This window comes from Topomyia yanbarensis, unplaced genomic scaffold (genome assembly GCF_030247195.1).
Source record: "Topomyia yanbarensis strain Yona2022 unplaced genomic scaffold, ASM3024719v1 HiC_scaffold_12, whole genome shotgun sequence".
NCBI lineage: Eukaryota > Metazoa > Arthropoda > Insecta > Diptera > Culicidae > Topomyia > Topomyia yanbarensis.
In genome coordinates this window covers 224,792-243,256 of record NW_026683294.1, presented here as the reverse complement: position 1 = coordinate 243,256, position 18,465 = coordinate 224,792, and the positions used below count along the sequence as shown (strand labels likewise).

The window sequence follows — 18,465 nt, the reverse complement described above, 5'->3', positions numbered from 1 at the left end:
AACCTACGACAATGTCTGCACGCGGTAAAGGAGGAAAAGTGAAGGGAAAGCCAAAATCCCGCTCAGTTCGTGCCGGTCTCCAGTTCCCTGTTGGCCGAATTCACCGTCTGCTGAGGAAGGGAAATTATGCTGAACGTGTCGGTGCCGGAGCACCCGTCTACTTGGCAGCTGTAATGGAATATCTTGCCGCCGAAGTACTGGAGCTGGCAGGAAACGCTGCCCGCGATAACAAAAAGACCAGAATCATCCCCCGTCATCTGCAGCTGGCCATTCGAAATGACGAAGAGCTGAACAAACTGCTCTCCGGTGTGACCATTGCCCAGGGTGGCGTGTTGCCTAACATACAGGCCGTACTGCTGCCGAAGAAGACTGAAAAGAGGGCCTCCGCAGCAACTTAAATCCCGCTTCGCCCGAGCTGAAAAAAAAAACGCCCTTTTCAGGGCGACTATTTTCTTCTGATAAAAAGAGTTAATTTGATTTTCACTCCGATAATCATCAACGTACATTTCTGTGAGCATTGCACAAGTTTTTGTCGTGACTAACGACTTACCTTTCAATATAGGGGCCCCTTTTCAAAATTTCGGAAGAAAAATGATGTAAGATTTTGAACGCTTATATCTTTTGTTGTACTGAATGGATTTAATCAATTTCTTCGGCATTTTGTCGAAAATATTTGTACCAATGTTGTATTAAATTTTGGAATATGTAGGACATTCATTATCAACGGAAACATAGTGTTTTGAATAATCTTTCGAAAACGACTCGGAAAAGTGAAAATTTTCAGCCCATCCCGCACACAGCCGTCAATATTGTGCAGCAACCGAACAATAAAATAATGAAAAGTTTATATATAGGTCCACTACATGTTTGTTCCTATGATTATTCGTATTGGGTTGCTTGACGAGAGCAGTTGGCGGGGGAAAGCCGGCATATTAGTTTTGGTTATGCCATTAGAAGCCGGACGGAAAGGAAAGGCCCATGCACGCCATGAGAACGAGCGAGACAGCGATAGTAGTGAATATTAGCGAAAGCGTTACGTACAATTTGAACCTTAATAACTTATCTTCTACTAAACGGATTGCCAATCTTGTTTCATAAATCGGAAGGAAAACGTTCAACGCTTGCTACCGATACGTTGTTTGCTATATAAAATTTGTTTAAATAGTTCAAAAACTACTTTAAATGAGAATCAACATTAATGATAAAACCTATAAATAGGGGTGTCGCAGCTTTTCTCAAAGCCAGACGTGTGTAAGACGCAGTGCATAACAGACGTGCGTGGTCGTGAGAAGCTGCATCGGACGACCAATCAAATTGGCTACCACCGGAGAGAGGAAAAACGGTGGTGGCGGTGAGAAGGCCAAAAAGCCAAAGGCTAAGAAACGCAGTCACTGAAAAGGCGGTAGTAACTGCCACTAAAAATGCTACCAAAACATCGAAGGCTGCAAAGCGTACTCATTCGGTGTGAGCTACGAAAGGGGAAAGATCGTATGGATGTACGCAGTAAAAACAATCGTCGGCAAGGTTTGAATTGTTTCAAAAGATTCCCGTCTTGTATCAACATAGTTATCTACAAACCGTCCTTATTAGGACGAATGCAAAATGGAAAAAGAATTTAATTAGAAAGTTTCTTTTATTAACCAGTATTAAGTTTGCGCTTGGTAATTCTGTACTTTTACCAGTGAATCATGATAAAATGTTTTTCTAATCTACAAATCCGAAGGTTTTTGCAAATCCTTCCAAGAAAATCAGTGAATGTGGCAACTCTGCCACTAAGCGAAAGCTACACCAAAACGAATGATGAAAATATTTTCATTTATCGAACAAAAGGACGGCCTTCCATCTGCATTGTAAAGTCTATAAATAGGAACACCATGATGAAAACTGTGCTCATTCGGTGTGAGCTGCGAAAGGGGAAAGATGTATGTACGCAGTAAAAACAATCGTCGGCAAGGTTTGAATTGTTTTAAAAGATTCCCGTCTTGTATCAACATAGACAAACCGTCCTTATTAGGACGAATGCAAAATGGAAAAAGAATTTAATTAGAAAGTTTCTTTTATTAACCAGTATTAAGTTTGCGCTTGGTAATTCTGTACTTTTACCAGTGAATCATGAGAAAATGTTTTTCTAATCTACAAATCCGAAGGTTTTTGCAAATCCTTCCAAGAAAATCAGTGAATGTGGCAACTCTGCCACTAAGCGAAAGCTACACCAAAACGAATGATGAAAATATTTTCATTTATCGAACAAAAGGACGGCCTTCCATCTGCATTGTAAAGTCAATAAATAGGAACACCATGATGAAAACCGTGCTCATTCGGTGTGAGCTGCGAAAGGGGAAAGATGTATGTACGCAGTAAAAACAATCGTCGGCAAGGTTTGAATTGTTTTAAAAGATTCCCGTCTTGTATCAACATAGACAAACCGGCCTTATCAGGACGAAGGCAAAATGGAAAAAGAATTTAATTAGAAAGTTTCTTTTATTAACTAGTATTAAGTTTGCGCTTGGTAATTCTGTACTTTTACCAGTGAATCATGAGAAAATGTTTTTCTAATCTACAAACTCGAAGGTTTTTGCAAATCCTTCCAAGAAAATCAGTGAATGTGGCAACTCTGCTACTAAGCGAAAGCTACACCAAAACGAATGATGAAAATATTTTCATTTATCGAACAAAAGGACGGCCTTCCATCTGCATTGTAAAGTCTATAAATAGGAACACCATGATGAAAACTGTGCTCATTCGGTGTGAGCTGCGAAAGGGGAAAGATGTATGTACGCAGTAAAAACAATCGTCGGCAAGGTTTGAATTGTTTTAAAAGATTCCCGTCTTGTATCAACATAGACAAACCGTCCTTATCAGGACGAAGGCAAAATGGAAAAAGAATTTAATTAGAAAGTTTCTTTTATTAACTAGTATTAAGTTTGCGCTTGGTAATTCTGTACTTTTACCAGTGAATCATGAGAAAATGTTTTTCTAATCTACAAACTCGAAGGTTTTTGCAAATCCTTCCAAGAAAATCAGTGAATGTGGCAACTCTGCTACTAAGCGAAAGCTACACCAAAACGAATGATGAAAATATTTTCATTTATCGAACAAAAGGACGGCCTTCCATCTGCATTGTAAAGTCTATAAATAGGAACACCATGATGAAAACTGTGCTCATTCGGTGTGAGCTGCGAAAGGGGAAAGATGTATGTACGCAGTAAAAACAATCGTCGGCAAGGTTTGAATTGTTTTAAAAGATTCCCGTCTTGTATCAACATAGACAAACCGGCCTTATCAGGACGAAGGCAAAATGGAAAAAGAATTTAATTAGAAAGTTTCTTTTTTAACTAGTATTAAGTTTGCGCTTGGTAATTCTGTACTTTTACCTGTGAATCGTAAGAAAATGTTTTTCTAATCTACAAACCCGAAGGTTTTTGCAAATCCTTCCAAGAAAATCAGTGAATGTGGCAACTCTGCCACTAAGCGAAAGCTACACCAAAACGAATGATGAAAATATTTTCATTTATCGAACAAAAGGACGGCCTTCCATCTGCATTGTAAAGTCTATAAATAGGAACACCTTGATGCGAAGCGTACTCATTCGGAGTGAGCTGCGAAAGGGGAAAGATGTATGTACGCAGTAAAAACAATCGTCGGTAAGGTTTTAATTGTTTTAAAAGATTCCCGTCTTGTATCAACATAGTTATCTACAAACCGTCCTTATTAGGACGAATGTAAAATGGAAAAAGAATTTAATTAGAAAGTTTCTTTTATTAACTAGTATTAAGTTTGCGCTTGAGAATTTTGTACTTTTACCAGTGAATCATAAGAAAATGTTTTTCTAATCTGCAAACTCGAAGGTTTTTGCAAATCCTTTCAAGAAAATCAGTGAATGTCGCAACTCTGCCACTAAGCGAAAGCTACACCAAAACGAATGATGAAAAGATGGGTTGGTGATGTATATGACATAACAGGGGTGTCGTGACCACACTTCGAAGTTATTTCAAATCTTGCAAAGCATAAATTGACATAATTTCAATGATTGTTCCTTTATGAATGAAATGACAAATTTTCAGGTCAACGCGGCAATAACTTTGCAATTTATAGAACAATTTTATATTTTTAGTTATCATATATTAACTGTCATCTCTTCCAAACAACTTAACCCTCTGCTGCCAACCCCGTGGTTTTGCAGGGTTAAGGAGAATCATTGTAAAATGTCCAATACATGATTTTATGTTGTTACCTCCACTAAAACCACTTCAGAACACTCCCACCTGTCATACATGCACATTGTCTGCTTGTTGAAATCATTATATGAAATTATTGACCTGTATTCAATGCGGAGAACTCGGTAATAAAATTGTTTTGCTGAATATACTAACGAACGGGATCCCCAGGAAAATTTCGCTGAGCCCGGTGAATCGAACTTAATGCGTAAAATTTAGCCATTTGAAAGAGATACAAGCAGAATTTTAAGAATATGATCATCGCGGTTATGTCCCGGACATTACCCGCTCCTAGTTTTTTGCTAAGTGTGTTCATTTCTGTACGAAAAAGATTCCGATGGTTGTTTCGAGAGATTTTAACATTGATATTTCAAAGCAAGAAAATTGTTCATTTCATGAATGAATGTCTCAACCAGCTTAGAATCCAGCGCATCCCCTATCAACGCAGACGCCAACAATAAAGGTTCTTTTCAAAACCACCATAATTATTATAAAGAATAACTTGAAACATTCCCACATATTTCATTGAGTATCATTCGATTTGAATTACAAGTCAAACGAGTAGTCACGACACTCCGGTTATGTCCTAGACATTACCCACCCATCTTTTTTTTTGCAATGCTCGTCAGACGCTTAGTAATAGTTTCCCTCATATCATGGCATTGACGATTTCACCCAATCTCTCAAAAGTTCACTCATCGATTTGGTGCTAAATCACAAATCGGCCGCGCAAGATTTCCCTCAATGGGTCTTGTTTTTCACACGCTACTACTGTCGATCGGTACGAGGTGGTGCTGCTGGCAAAAAATCCCCCCATCGGCGTGCTTTCTAACAAACACACACAGCCACCCGCCTGAGCATTTTTGGAGGGAAACGGAAAATTTCTGCTAATAATTCTTAGTAAAATATGATTGGTTGTGGTCCTGAAAAGGACCGTTTGTTGCTGTTTCGTTCTGGGGGGTGATGGGCACACACCAAATTTAGGCCCGCTCCCCACGGATCCGGCGAGCCAGTTGGATGTCTTTCGGCATGATGGTCACTCGCTTGGCATGGATAGCGCACAGATTGGTATCCTCGAACAAACCAACCAGGTAAGCCTCGCTGGCTTCTTGAAGGGCCATGACGGCTGAGCTCTGGAAGCGCAGATCGGTTTTGAAGTCCTGCGCGATCTCACGAACCAGACGCTGGAAGGGCAGCTTGCGGATTAGTAGCTCTGTCGACTTCTGATAGCGACGAATTTCTCGCAGCGCGACAGTTCCTGGTCTGTAGCGATGGGGCTTCTTAACGCCACCCGTAGCTGGGGCACTTTTACGGGCAGCCTTCGTTGCCAACTGTTTGCGGGGAGCTTTCCCTCCGGTGGACTTGCGGGCGGTCTGTTTCGTACGGGCCATGGCGCGAAAATGCTGCTCTACTACTGCTACCACTGTGGTGCTGTTCAAACGACGAATGATGACCAAAACAGACCGACCGATTTTTTGTCGTGACTAACGACTTACCTTTCAATATAGGGGCCCCTTTTCAAAATTTCGGAAGAAAAATGATGTAAGATTTTGAACGCTTATATCTTTTGTTGTACTGAATGGATTTAATCAATTTCTTCGGCATTTTGTCGAAAATATTTGTACCAATGTTGTATTAAATTTTGGAATATGTAGGATATTCATTATCAACGGAAAAATAGTGTTTTGAAAAATCTTTCGAAAACGACTCGGAAAAGTGAAAATTTTCAGCCCATCCCGCACAGAGCCGTCAAAATGGTGCAGCGAATGAACAATAAAATAATGAAAAGTTTATATAAAGGTCCACTACATGTTTGTTCCTATGATTATTCGTATTGGGTTGCTTGACGAGAGCAGTTGGTGGGGGAAAGCCGGGATATTAATTTTGGTTAAGCCATTAGAAGTCGGACGGAAAGGAAAGGCTCATGCACGCCACGAGAACGAGCGAGAAAGCGATAGTAGTGCATATTAGCGAAAGCGTTACGTACATTTTGAACCTTATTAACTTTTCTTCTACAAAACGGATTGCCAATCTTGTTTCATAAATCGGAAGGAAAACGTTCAATGCTTGCTACCGATACGTTCTTTGCTATATAAAATTTGGTATAAAATTTGTTTAAATAGTAAAACTACTTTAAATGATGATTTCATTAATCAATTCAATAATCATTCATTAATGATAAAACCTATAAATAGGGGTGTCGCAGCTTTTCTCAAAGCCAGACGTGTGTAAGACGCAGTGCATAACAGACGTGCGTGGTCGTGAGAAGCTGCATCGGACGACCAATCAAATCAGCTACCATCGGAGAGAAGAAGAAAAACGTTGGTAGAGGTGGTGGCGGTGAGAAGTCCAAAAAGCCAAAGGCTAAGAAACGCAGTCACTGAAAAGGCGGTAGTAACTGCCACTAAAAATGCCACCAAAACATCGAAGGCTGCAAAGCGTACTCATTCGGTGTGAGCTGCGAAAGGGGAAAGATCGTATGGATGTACGCAGTAAAAACAATCGTCGGCAAGGTTTGAATTGTTTTAAAAGATTCCCGTCTTGTATCAACATAGTTATCTACAAACCGTCCTTATTAGGACGAATACAAAATGGAAAAAGAATTCAATTAGAAAGTTTCTTTTATTAACTGGTATTAAATTTGCGCTTGGTAATTCTGTACTTTTACCAGTGAATCATAAGAAAATGTTTTTCTGATTTACAAACCCGAAGGTTTTTGCAAATCCTTCCAAAAAAATCAGTGAATGTGGCAACTCTACCCAGGGTGGCCAAATAGAATTCCTTAATATCGGTAGGGTCACTAAAAGTTTATCGGTAGTTATCGGTAGGCCGGGTTGTTGTCCCAAAAACGTAGTATTGACATAGAATTGTAAAATACTGACAACACAGATCTCAGACCAAATCCAACCCAAAAAATGAATGTTGGATGTGTCCACAATCAATAAAAATCGGTAGTTTTCGGTAGGAATAACAAAATATCGGTAGTTTTACCTTGGTCGTCTGTGAATCGGTAGGGAAGACCAAAATCGGTAGGACTACCGATAAATCGGTAGGTCTGGCCACCCTGACTCTACCACTAAGCGAAAGCTACACCAAAACGAATGATGAAAATATTTTCATTTATCGAACAAAAGGACGTCCTTCCATCTGCATTGTAAAGTCAATAAATAGGAACACCATGATGAAAATCGTGCTCATTCGGTGTGAGCTGCGAAAGGGGAAAGATCGTACGGATGTACGCAGTAAAAACAATCGTCGGCAAGGTTTGAATTGTTTTAAAAGATTCCCGTCTTGAATCAACATAGTTATCCACAAACCGTCCTTATTAGGACAAAGGCAAAATGGAAAAAGAATTTAATTAGAAAGTTTCTTTTATTAACTAGTATTAAGTTTGCGCTTGGTAATTCTGTACTTTTACCAGTGAATCATAAGAAAATGTTTTTCCAATCTACAAACCCGAAGGTTTTTGCAAATCCAAGAAAATCAGTGAATCTGGCAACTCTGCCACTAAGCGAAAGCTACACCAAAACGAATGATGAAAATATTTTCATTTATCGAACAAAAGGACGTCCTTCCATCTGCATTGTAAAGTCAATAAATAGGAACAGCTTGATGAAAAGTGTGCTCATTCGGCGTGAGCTGCAAAAGGGGAAAGATCGTACGGATGTACGCAGTAAAAACAATCGTCTGCAAGGTTTGAATTGTTTTAAAAGATTCCCGTCTTGAATCAACATAGTTATCCACAAACCGTCCTTATTAGGACGAAGGCAAAATGGAAAAAGAATTTAATTAGAAAGTTTCTTTTATTAACTAGTATTAAGTTTGCGCTTGGTAATTCTATACTTTTACCAGTGAATCAGAAAATGTTTTTCTAATCTACAAACCCGAAGGTTTTTGCAAATCCTTCCAAAAAAATCAGTGAATGTGGCAACTCTACCACTAAGCGAAAGCTACACCAAAACGAATGATGAAAATATTTTCATTTATCGAACAAAAGGACGTCCTTCCATCTGCATTGTAAAGTCAATAAATAGGAACAGCTTGATGAAAAGTGTGCTCATTCGGCGTGAGCTGCGAAAGGGGAAAGATCGTACGGATGTACGCAGTAAAAACAATCGTCTGCAAGGTTTGAATTTTTTTAAAAGATTCCCGTCTTGAATCAACATAGTTATCCATAAACCGTCCTTATTAGGACAAAGGCAAAATGGAAAAAGAATTTAATTAGAAAGTTTCTTTTATTAACTAGTATTAAGTTTGCGCTTGGTAATTCTGTACTTTTACCAGTGAATCAGAAAATGTTTTTCTAATCTACAAACCCGAAGGTTTTTGCAAATCCTTCCAAAAAAATCAGTGAATGTGGCAACTCTACCACTAAGCGAAAGCTACACCAAAACGAATGATGAAAATATTTTCATTTATCGAACAAAAGGACGTCCTTCCATCTGCATTGTAAAGTCAATAAATAGGAACAGCTTGATGAAAAGTGTGCTCATTCGGCGTGAGCTGCGAAAGGGGAAAGATCGTACGGATGTACGCAGTAAAAACAATCGTCTGCAAGGTTTGAATTGTTTTAAAAGATTCCCGTCTTGAATCAACATAGTTATCCACAAACCGTCCTTATTAGGACAAAGGCAAAATGGAAAAAGAATTTAATTAGAAAGTTTCTTTTATTAACTAGTATTAAGTTTGCGCTTGGTAATTCTGTACTTTTACCAGTGAATCATAAGAAAATGTTTTTCCAATCTACAAACCCGAAGGTTTTTGCAAATCCTTCCAAGAAAATCAGTGAATCTGGCAACTCTGCCACGAATGATGAAAATATTTTCATTTATCGAACAAAAGGACGTCCTTCCATCTGCATTGTAAAGTCAATAAATAGGAACAGCTTGATGAAAATCGTGCTCATTCGGTGTGAGCTGCGAAAGGGGAAAGATCGTACGGATGTACGCAGTAAAAACAATCGTCGGCAAGGTTTGAATTGTTTTAAAAGATTCCCGTCTTGAATCAACATAGTTATCCACAAACCGTCCTTATTAGGACAAAGGCAAAATGGAAAAAGAATTTAATTAGAAAGTTTCTTTTATTAACTAGTATTAAGTTTGCGCTTGGTAATTCTGTACTTTTACCAGTGAATCATAAGAAAATGTTTTTCCAATCTACAAACCCGAAGGTTTTTGCAAATCCAAGAAAATCAGTGAATCTGGCAACTCTGCCACTAAGCGAAAGCTACACCAAAACGAATGATGAAAATATTTTCATTTATCGAACAAAAGGACGTCCTTCCATCTGCATTGTAAAGTCAATAAATAGGAACAGCTTGATGAAAAGTGTGCTCATTCGGCGTGAGCTGCGAAAGGGGAAAGATCGTACGGATGTACGCAGTAAAAACAATCGTCTGCAAGGTTTGAATTGTTTTAAAAGATTCCCGTCTTGAATCAACATAGTTATCCACAAACCGTCCTTATTAGGACGAAGGCAAAATGGAAAAAGAATTTAATTAGAAAGTTTCTTTTATTAACTAGTATTAAGTTTGCGCTTGGTAATTCTGTACTTTTACCAGTGAATCAGAAAATGTTTTTCTAATCTACAAACCCGAAGGTTTTTGCAAATCCTTCCAAAAAATCAGTGAATGTGGCAACTCTACCACTAAGCGAAAGCTACACCAAAACGAATGATGAAAATATTTTCATTTATCGAACAAAAGGACGTCCTTCCATCTGCATTGTAAAGTCAATAAATAGGAACAGCTTGATGAAAAGTGTGCTCATTCGGCGTGAGCTGCGAAAGGGGAAAGATCGTACGGATGTACGCAGTGAAAACAATCGTCTGCAAGGTTTGAATTGTTTTAAAAGATTCCCGTCTTGTATCAACATAGTTATCTACAAACCGTCCTTATTAGGACGAATACAAAATGGAAAAAGAATTCAATTAGAAAGTTTCTTTTATTAACTGGTATTAAGTTTGCGCTTGGTAATTCTGTACTTTTACCAGTGAATCATAAGAAAATGTTTTTCTAATTTACAAACCCGAAGGTTTTTGCAAATCCTTCCAAAAAAATCAGTGAATGTGGCAACTCTACCACTAAGCGAAAGCTACACCAAAACGAATGATGAAAATATTTTCATTTATCGAACAAAAGGACGTCCTTCCATCTGCATTGTAAAGTCAATAAATAGGAACACCATGATGAAAATCGTGCTCATTCGGCGTGAGCTGCGAAAGGGGAAAGATCGTACGGATGTACGCAGTAAAAACAATCGTCTGCAAGGTTTGAATTGTTTTAAAAGATTCCCGTCTTGAATCAACATAGTTATCCACAAACCGTCCTTATTAGGACAAAGGCAAAATGGAAAAAGAATTTAATTAGAAAGTTTCTTTTAATAACTAGTATTAAGTTTGCGCTTGGTAATTCTGTACTTTTACCAGTGAATCAGAAAATGTTTTTCTAATCTACAAACCCGAAGGTTTTTGCAAATCCTTCCAAAAAAATCAGTGAATGTGGCAACTCTACCACTAAGCGAAAGCTACACCAAAACGAATGATGAAAATATTTTCATTTATCGAACAAAAGGACGTCCTTCCATCTGCATTGTAAAGTCAATAAATAGGAACACCATGATGAAAATCGTGCTCATTCGGTGTGAGCTGCGAAAGGGGAAAGATCGTATGGATGTACGCAGTAAAAACAATCGTCGGCAAGGTTTGAATTGTTTTAAAAGATTCCCGTCTTGTATCAACATAGTTATCTACAAACCGTCCTTATTAGGACGAATACAAAATGGAAAAAGAATTCAATTAGAAAGTTTCTTTTATTAACTGGTATTAAGTTTGCGCTTGGTAATTCTGTACTTTTACCAGTGAATCATAAGAAAATGTTTTTCTAATTTACAAACCCGAAGGTTTTTGCAAATCCTTCCAAAAAAATCAGTGAATGTGGCAACTCTACCACTAAGCGAAAGCTACACCAAAACGAATGATGAAAATATTTTCATTTATCGAACAAAAGGACGTCCTTCCATCTGCATTGTAAAGTCAATAAATAGGAACACCATGATGAAAATCGTGCTCATTCGGTGTGAGCTGCGAAAGGGGAAAGATCGTACGGATGTACGCAGTAAAAACAATCGTCGGCAAGGTTTGAATTGTTTTAAAAGATTCCCGTCTTGAATCAACATAGTTATCCACAAACCGTCCTTATTAGGACAAAGGCAAAATGGAAAAAGAATTTAATTAGAAAGTTTCTTTTATTAACTAGTATTAAGTTTGCGCTTGGTAATTCTGTACTTTTACCAGTGAATCATAAGAAAATGTTTTTCCAATCTACAAACCCGAAGGTTTTTGCAAATCCAAGAAAATCAGTGAATCTGGCAACTCTGCCACTAAGCGAAAGCTACACCAAAACGAATGATGAAAATATTTTCATTTATCGAACAAAAGGACGTCCTTCCATCTGCATTGTAAAGTCAATAAATAGGAACAGCTTGATGAAAAGTGTGCTCATTCGGCGTGAGCTGCGAAAGGGGAAAGATCGTACGGATGTACGCAGTAAAAACAATCGTCTGCAAGGTTTGAATTGTTTTAAAAGATTCCCGTCTTGAATCAACATAGTTATCCACAAACCGTCCTTATTAGGACGAAGGCAAAATGGAAAAAGAATTTAATTAGAAAGTTTCTTTTATTAACTAGTATTAAGTTTGCGCTTGGTAATTCTGTACTTTTACCAGTGAATCAGAAAATGTTTTTCTAATCTACAAACCCGAAGGTTTTTGCAAATCCTTCCAAAAAATCAGTGAATGTGGCAACTCTACCACTAAGCGAAAGCTACACCAAAACGAATGATGAAAATATTTTCATTTATCGAACAAAAGGACGTCCTTCCATCTGCATTGTAAAGTCAATAAATAGGAACAGCTTGATGAAAAGTGTGCTCATTCGGCGTGAGCTGCGAAAGGGGAAAGATCGTACGGATGTACGCAGTGAAAACAATCGTCTGCAAGGTTTGAATTGTTTTAAAAGATTCCCGTCTTGTATCAACATAGTTATCTACAAACCGTCCTTATTAGGACGAATACAAAATGGAAAAAGAATTCAATTAGAAAGTTTCTTTTATTAACTGGTATTAAGTTTGCGCTTGGTAATTCTGTACTTTTACCAGTGAATCATAAGAAAATGTTTTTCTAATTTACAAACCCGAAGGTTTTTGCAAATCCTTCCAAAAAAATCAGTGAATGTGGCAACTCTACCACTAAGCGAAAGCTACACCAAAACGAATGATGAAAATATTTTCATTTATCGAACAAAAGGACGTCCTTCCATCTGCATTGTAAAGTCAATAAATAGGAACACCATGATGAAAATCGTGCTCATTCGGCGTGAGCTGCGAAAGGGGAAAGATCGTACGGATGTACGCAGTAAAAACAATCGTCTGCAAGGTTTGAATTGTTTTAAAAGATTCCCGTCTTGAATCAACATAGTTATCCACAAACCGTCCTTATTAGGACAAAGGCAAAATGGAAAAAGAATTTAATTAGAAAGTTTCTTTTAATAACTAGTATTAAGTTTGCGCTTGGTAATTCTGTACTTTTACCAGTGAATCAGAAAATGTTTTTCTAATCTACAAACCCGAAGGTTTTTGCAAATCCTTCCAAAAAAATCAGTGAATGTGGCAACTCTACCACTAAGCGAAAGCTACACCAAAACGAATGATGAAAATATTTTCATTTATCGAACAAAAGGACGTCCTTCCATCTGCATTGTAAAGTCAATAAATAGGAACAGCTTGATGAAAAGTGTGCTCATTCGGCGTGAGCTGCGAAAGGGGAAAGATCGTACGGATGTACGCAGTGAAAACAATCGTCTGCAAGGTTTGAATTGTTTTAAAAGATTCCCGTCTTGAATCAACATAGTTATCCACAAACCGTCCTTATTAGGACAAAGGCAAAATGGAAAAAGAATTTAATTAGAAAGTTTCTTTTATTAACTAGTATTAAGTTTGCGCTTGGTAATTCTGTACTTTTACCAGTGAATCAGAAAATGTTTTTCTAATCTACAAACCCGAAGGTTTTTGCAAATCCTTCCAAAAAAATCAGTGAATGTGGCAACTCTACCACTAAGCGAAAGCTACATCAAAACAAATGATGAAAATATTTTCATTTATCGAACAAAAGGACGTCCTTCCATCTGCATTGTAAAGTCAATAAATAGGAACACCATGATGAAAATCGTGCTCATTCGGTGTGAGCTGCGAAAGGGGAAAGATCGTACGGATGTACGCAGTAAAAACAATCGTCGGCAAGGTTTGATTTGTTTTAAAAGATTCCCGTCTTGAATCAACATAGTTATCCACAAACCGTCCTTATTAGGACAAAGGCAAAATGGAAAAAGATGGGTTGGTAATGTATATGACATAACAGGGGTGTCGTGACCACACTTCGAAGCTATTTCAAATCTTGCAAAGCATAAATTGACATAATTTCAATGCTTGTTCCTTTATGAATGAAATGACAAATTTTCAGGTCAACGCGGCAATAACTTTGCAATTTATAGAACAATTTTATATTTTTAGTTATCATATATTAACTGTCATCTCTTCCAAACAACTTAACCCTCTGCTGCCAACCACGTGGTTGTGCAGGGTTAAGGAGAATCATTGTAAAATGTCCAATACATAATTTTATGTTGTTACCTCCACTAAAACCACTTCAGAACACTCCCACCTGTCATACATGTACATTGTCTGCATGTTGAAATCATTATATGAAATTATTGACCTGTATTCAACGCGGAGAACTCGGTAATAAAATTGTTTTGCTGAATATACTAACGAACGGGATCCCCAGGAAAATTTCGCTGAGCCCGGTGAATCGAACTTAATGCGCAAAATTTAGCCATTTGAAGGAGATACAAGCAGAATTTTAAGAATATGAGCATCACGGTTATGTCCCGGACATTACCCGCCCCTAGTTTTTCGCTAAGCGTGTTCATTTCTGTACGGAAAAGATTCCGATGGCTGTTTCGAGAGATTTTAACATTGATATTTCAAAGCAAGAAAATTGTTCATTTCATGAATGAATGTCTCAACGAGCTTAGAATCCAGCGCATCCCCTATCAACGCAGACGCCAACAACAAAGGTTCTTTTCAGAACCACCATAATTATTATAAAGAATAACTTGAAACATTCCCACATATTTCATTGAGTATCATTCGATTTGAATTACAAGTCAAACGAGTAGTCACGACACTCCGGTTATGTCCTAGACATTACCCACCCATCTTTTTTTTCTTTCTCCTGAGCTTGCGTATCATGGGACAAAACTGCTCGTTTCTCGATAGCAACGAACCGCCGACCGACTCTTTTTTTCGCGCGCGCGTTTTAGCTTACCACGCTTTCACCTACCTGTCTACCTATGAATTTGCGTACCTTTAACTGGTCTGAATGATAAAAGTAAAGTTGATGGCTGGTGAGTTAGTACTGTATCAATCAGGAAGCAATTACAACACACACACACACACACACACACACACAGGAAGAGAGAGATTGAGCAACCGTAAAAAAAGTCCAGCTTGTGATCTGTGTCGGGGGACAATCGTTCCCATCGATGCGTGCGCTGAATGAAGCACCTGGGTGTGATGGTCGACGCGTGCGGTTTATCAGCTCACAGCCATGTCGACGACTATGTATGCGAGAAGTCTGCTACACAACGATGTAGCGAGTTGATCAGTACATACTAAATAATAGAATTTTGAGTTAGCCAAAGCAATTCGAAATAACACTGATGATTAGAGCACTAAAATCCAAATCCGCAACTAAAATGTTGGATTTTTTTCGAGGTATTTCTCTCTGTCTGTCTCTGCCGTCGAAACAAGAAAGCATTTCGCGAGCGCGTTGTACGGTTCTACGAGCAACACAAGAATCTCGGCGAAAAGTGCACGGTACAATATTTCAAAGGGGAAAACGTTGCGCCATCGACTGTTTACAACACCTTTCGACGCTGCAATCTCAATGCCGCTTGCCGGTTGATAAAAATTATTTTGGGTAAATATTTTGTTTTGCACGAAGCAAGTTACTTCCCTCGCAAAAAAAGCAAAAAAAAAAAAGAAAAAACACACAATCGTTCCCGAATACCCATTCGATTCCATTTGTACCCTAAAAAGCACAACCCGCTTCACAATTTGCTTCAGTGTTGCCCAATCGCAGATTTCTTCCGGATTTCGTTTTGAGAGCCACGAATTGCAAACAAGTGGACTGGTAGAAGATCACGAAATGTATTAGCAAAGTTGACATAGACGCCGTACTACGCGCCTGTTCCGACATCAAACGGAAGCTTCGCCGAACAGCATCCAATTACGGATCGGTTTGAAATGTTCACTAATTTTTGGCCAACAATGGAGAACGTATCTTCTAATTTCAATCAAATCGTTTGTCTTTTTTTTTTTTTGACAGGTTGAGAAAAAAAAATCCAAAATTTGTGTTGCCACCCGTTAACTTTTTGTGTTTTAGTAATTTTAATAACGAAAGTTTTCAGCAAAGGACCAGCCGACCGAAACGTTTTCCGCAGGTCGCCAAATTACGAGCACTTCCGCTCGAGCAAATATGTACAAAAATGAAATAATTTTATATAGAGAGAAGTTTTCTTTCGATTGGATAGCACCGAAAAGGTTTTCCAATTGCTAGAAGGTTCAAATTAACCTATTTTCCACAATTCAATTTGCACGTGCCGCCATAGTCGGATACATGATTTGATAATATTCGGCCATACGCTTAACACAGAATGTTCAGCGGGTGTTAGTTTGGACGGTGCGGACAGTGCAGTAAATTGAATGCAAACTTCCAGTGTACTTTTCACAAGCAGTAATTCAATTTTGGTTGATTTAAAACAACAGTCCGTAAAATTTTACCGGCACCGATCGAATAGTAACTTTCAACCGTCATCTACGCGTTCCCAAACAGAGCCGATGAATACGATCCTAAACAACAGACACCGGACCCCCGGTTATCATATTCGCAGACTTGCATCATCGTGCATCCATCAACTCGTCGTCTACAACTGTGTGTGGAAGAAAACCAAACCAAACGAACGCGCAATGGCTGAAACTGCTATCGACGTTGCTGCCACGGCCCCTGCCGTCGTCGCCTCTCCGCCAGCTGCCAAAGCACCACCGAAGCAGGCGGCCAAGGCTAGCAAGAGTGACGCCAAGAAACCGAAAAAATCTTCAACCCATCCACCAGTGAGTGAGATGGTTCTGGCTGCCATCCGGACCCTGAAGGAACGGAGCGGATCATCACTGCAGGCGATCAAAAAGTACATCGCCGTCAACTACATGTGTGACGTCGCCAGGCTGGCTCCGTTTATCCGGAAGGCTTTGAAAACGGGTGTCGAGAAGGGAAACATCACCCAGACCAAGGGTACCGGTGCTTCCGGATCGTTTAAGGTGACGGTCGAAGCAAAGAAACCGGCTGGCGATAAGAAACCACCATCGGGTGCAGCGAAAAAACCGAAGAAATCGGCTACTAAATCCGGGGAGAAGAAAAATCCGCCGGCTGGTGGTGGTGAGAAGACCAGCAAGCCCAAGGCGGCGATCGCGGCCGCTAAGAAATCGGCTACGAAGAAAGCGAAAGCTGCTGCCCCTGCAAAGGCGGTAACGGCTGCCACTAAACAGAAAGCCACCAAACCATCGAAGGCTGCAGCGAACAAGCCGAAGGCACCTAAGCCAAAGAAGGCCGCCACCGCCCCGAAGAAGGTCACCGCCGGCAAGAAGTAAATTCCCGACAACGTGCGCGTCCTCCCAAAACAACAGTCCTTTTCAGGACTAACAAAATTGTAAAGAATTGATTGATGCTTATTTTCCGTCAATGCTCCGTTCCCCCCATGAGTTTTCTAGCTTGAGCAGCACACCCGCATTCAACTGGCCCGCCGATTGGCAAGATAAATCAGTCGTTAGTTTGATTAAACAAATCACTATAGTAAATAGGCGCGGTTTCTTGCTCAGATAAACGTACGTACAGGTAAATTAATAGCAGGCCGTGGTTTTCTGTTGCCTTAACAAACAAACAAACAAACAGAGCAAGTATAATATTACTCTGATTAGCAAACAACGCGCTTATTTTGGCTATAATAAAACAGAGAAAAATTGGCTGGCACAATAAACAAACGAACGAACGATAATTACCGATTTTTTAGCCTAAATTGGCGAACGTATTGTATTGATCGATCAACTTTGAGATTACAAATTGTGTTGGGTACGGTTTCTACGAAGATCAAAAGTTTGAAGACTGGGAAGTTTATTGTATTAACAAGTATGATCCAGAAGTGTGTTCTTTTTGCGGCAGAATTTTCTCACACGCTGGGGGTCGGTCATATAATGGGCTGTTTTAAACTGAATAGAATAGACGACAAAAAGACCGTTTTCCGTCTTAACGAAAAACAGTCAACTAGCGCGGTAAGGGGAAAGACTACTTCCACAAACTACAGCAAAACACATTTGATTAGAAAAATGGACAGAGAAAAAAATGACAACCTTTTTAGCTCTAATGAAACAAACAAACAACAACAACTAATGTTTATATAAACTATGTGTACATTTCAATTCAACTCTTTACCAGAACGTGTTTTGGTGGCCCTGAAAAGGGCCGATGACGATGGTGTGTGACATCCGGCGGCGGGGCGGGCGACGATTTACTTCGAGCTGGTATACTTGGTAACGGCCTTGGTACCTTCCGATACGGCATGTTTGGCCAGCTCGCCCGGTAACAGCAAACGAACGGCGGTCTGTACCTCGCGGGAGGTGATCGTCGACCGTCGGTTGTAATGGGCCAGACGAGATGCTTCGTTAGCAATACGCTCGAAGATGTCGTTCACGAAGCTATTCATGATGCTCATCGCCTTCGACGAGACACCGGTGTCCGGATGGACCTGCTTCAGCACCTTGTAGATGTAGATAGCGTAGCTTTCCTTGCGGCGTTGCTTTCGCTTCTTCTTCTCTCCTCCTCCTGCTTTTGTGGCGATGTTCTTCTGTGCCTTGCCACCGCCGCCGCCGGATTTTTTCACAGCCTTTCCGCTGGCTTTCGGTGCCATAGTAACGACGTGGTTGTGCTGCTGTTAACGCTCTCGATGCGAACTGCGCTGACTGATTGGTAGCAAAAATCACTACATATCGCTTATATACGATCGTGTAGCGAGACGAAGGTTCGTCCTTTTTTGTGTTTAGCGCGTTTCGTTCGTTCGCTACTCCGCCCCTTTGGCGAAC

The 18,465-nt window shown here is 39.5% G+C and overlaps 2 protein-coding genes across 2 annotated transcripts; one reads left to right on the top strand and one right to left on the bottom strand.

Annotated features, from left to right (window-relative positions):
* The first annotated feature begins 11 nt into the window (after window positions 1-11).
* Window positions 12-17,148, top strand: LOC131694695 (histone H1-like). The gene is made up of 3 exons (XM_058983174.1): window positions 12-262; window positions 16,227-16,899; window positions 17,101-17,148. Exons 1-3 carry the CDS (start codon window positions 12-14, stop codon window positions 17,146-17,148), a joined length of 972 nt encoding a protein of 323 aa, XP_058839157.1.
* A 716-nt stretch (window positions 17,149-17,864) lies between these two features.
* Window positions 17,865-18,233, bottom strand: LOC131694647 (histone H2B 1/2-like; the record flags this gene model as incomplete). Its single annotated transcript, XM_058983127.1, has 1 exon — window positions 17,865-18,233. A coding segment is annotated over one exon (339 nt), but the record flags the coding sequence as incomplete, so codon positions are not given.
* Between the last annotated feature and the right edge of the window lie 232 nt (window positions 18,234-18,465).

Bases quoted from the DNA above. Each gene is read 5' to 3' on its own strand.
- LOC131694695 (XM_058983174.1), top strand. From the start codon at position 12: ATGTCTGCACGCGGTAAAGGAGGAAAAGTGAAGGGAAAGCCAAAATCC. The intron at 263-16,226 runs GCTGGCCATTCG...TCATATTCGCAG, and splicing joins ATCATCCCCCGTCATCTGCA to ACTTGCATCATCGTGCATCC. The intron at 16,900-17,100 runs GCTGCAGCGAAC...TGAGTTTTCTAG, and splicing joins AAGCCACCAAACCATCGAAG to CTTGAGCAGCACACCCGCAT.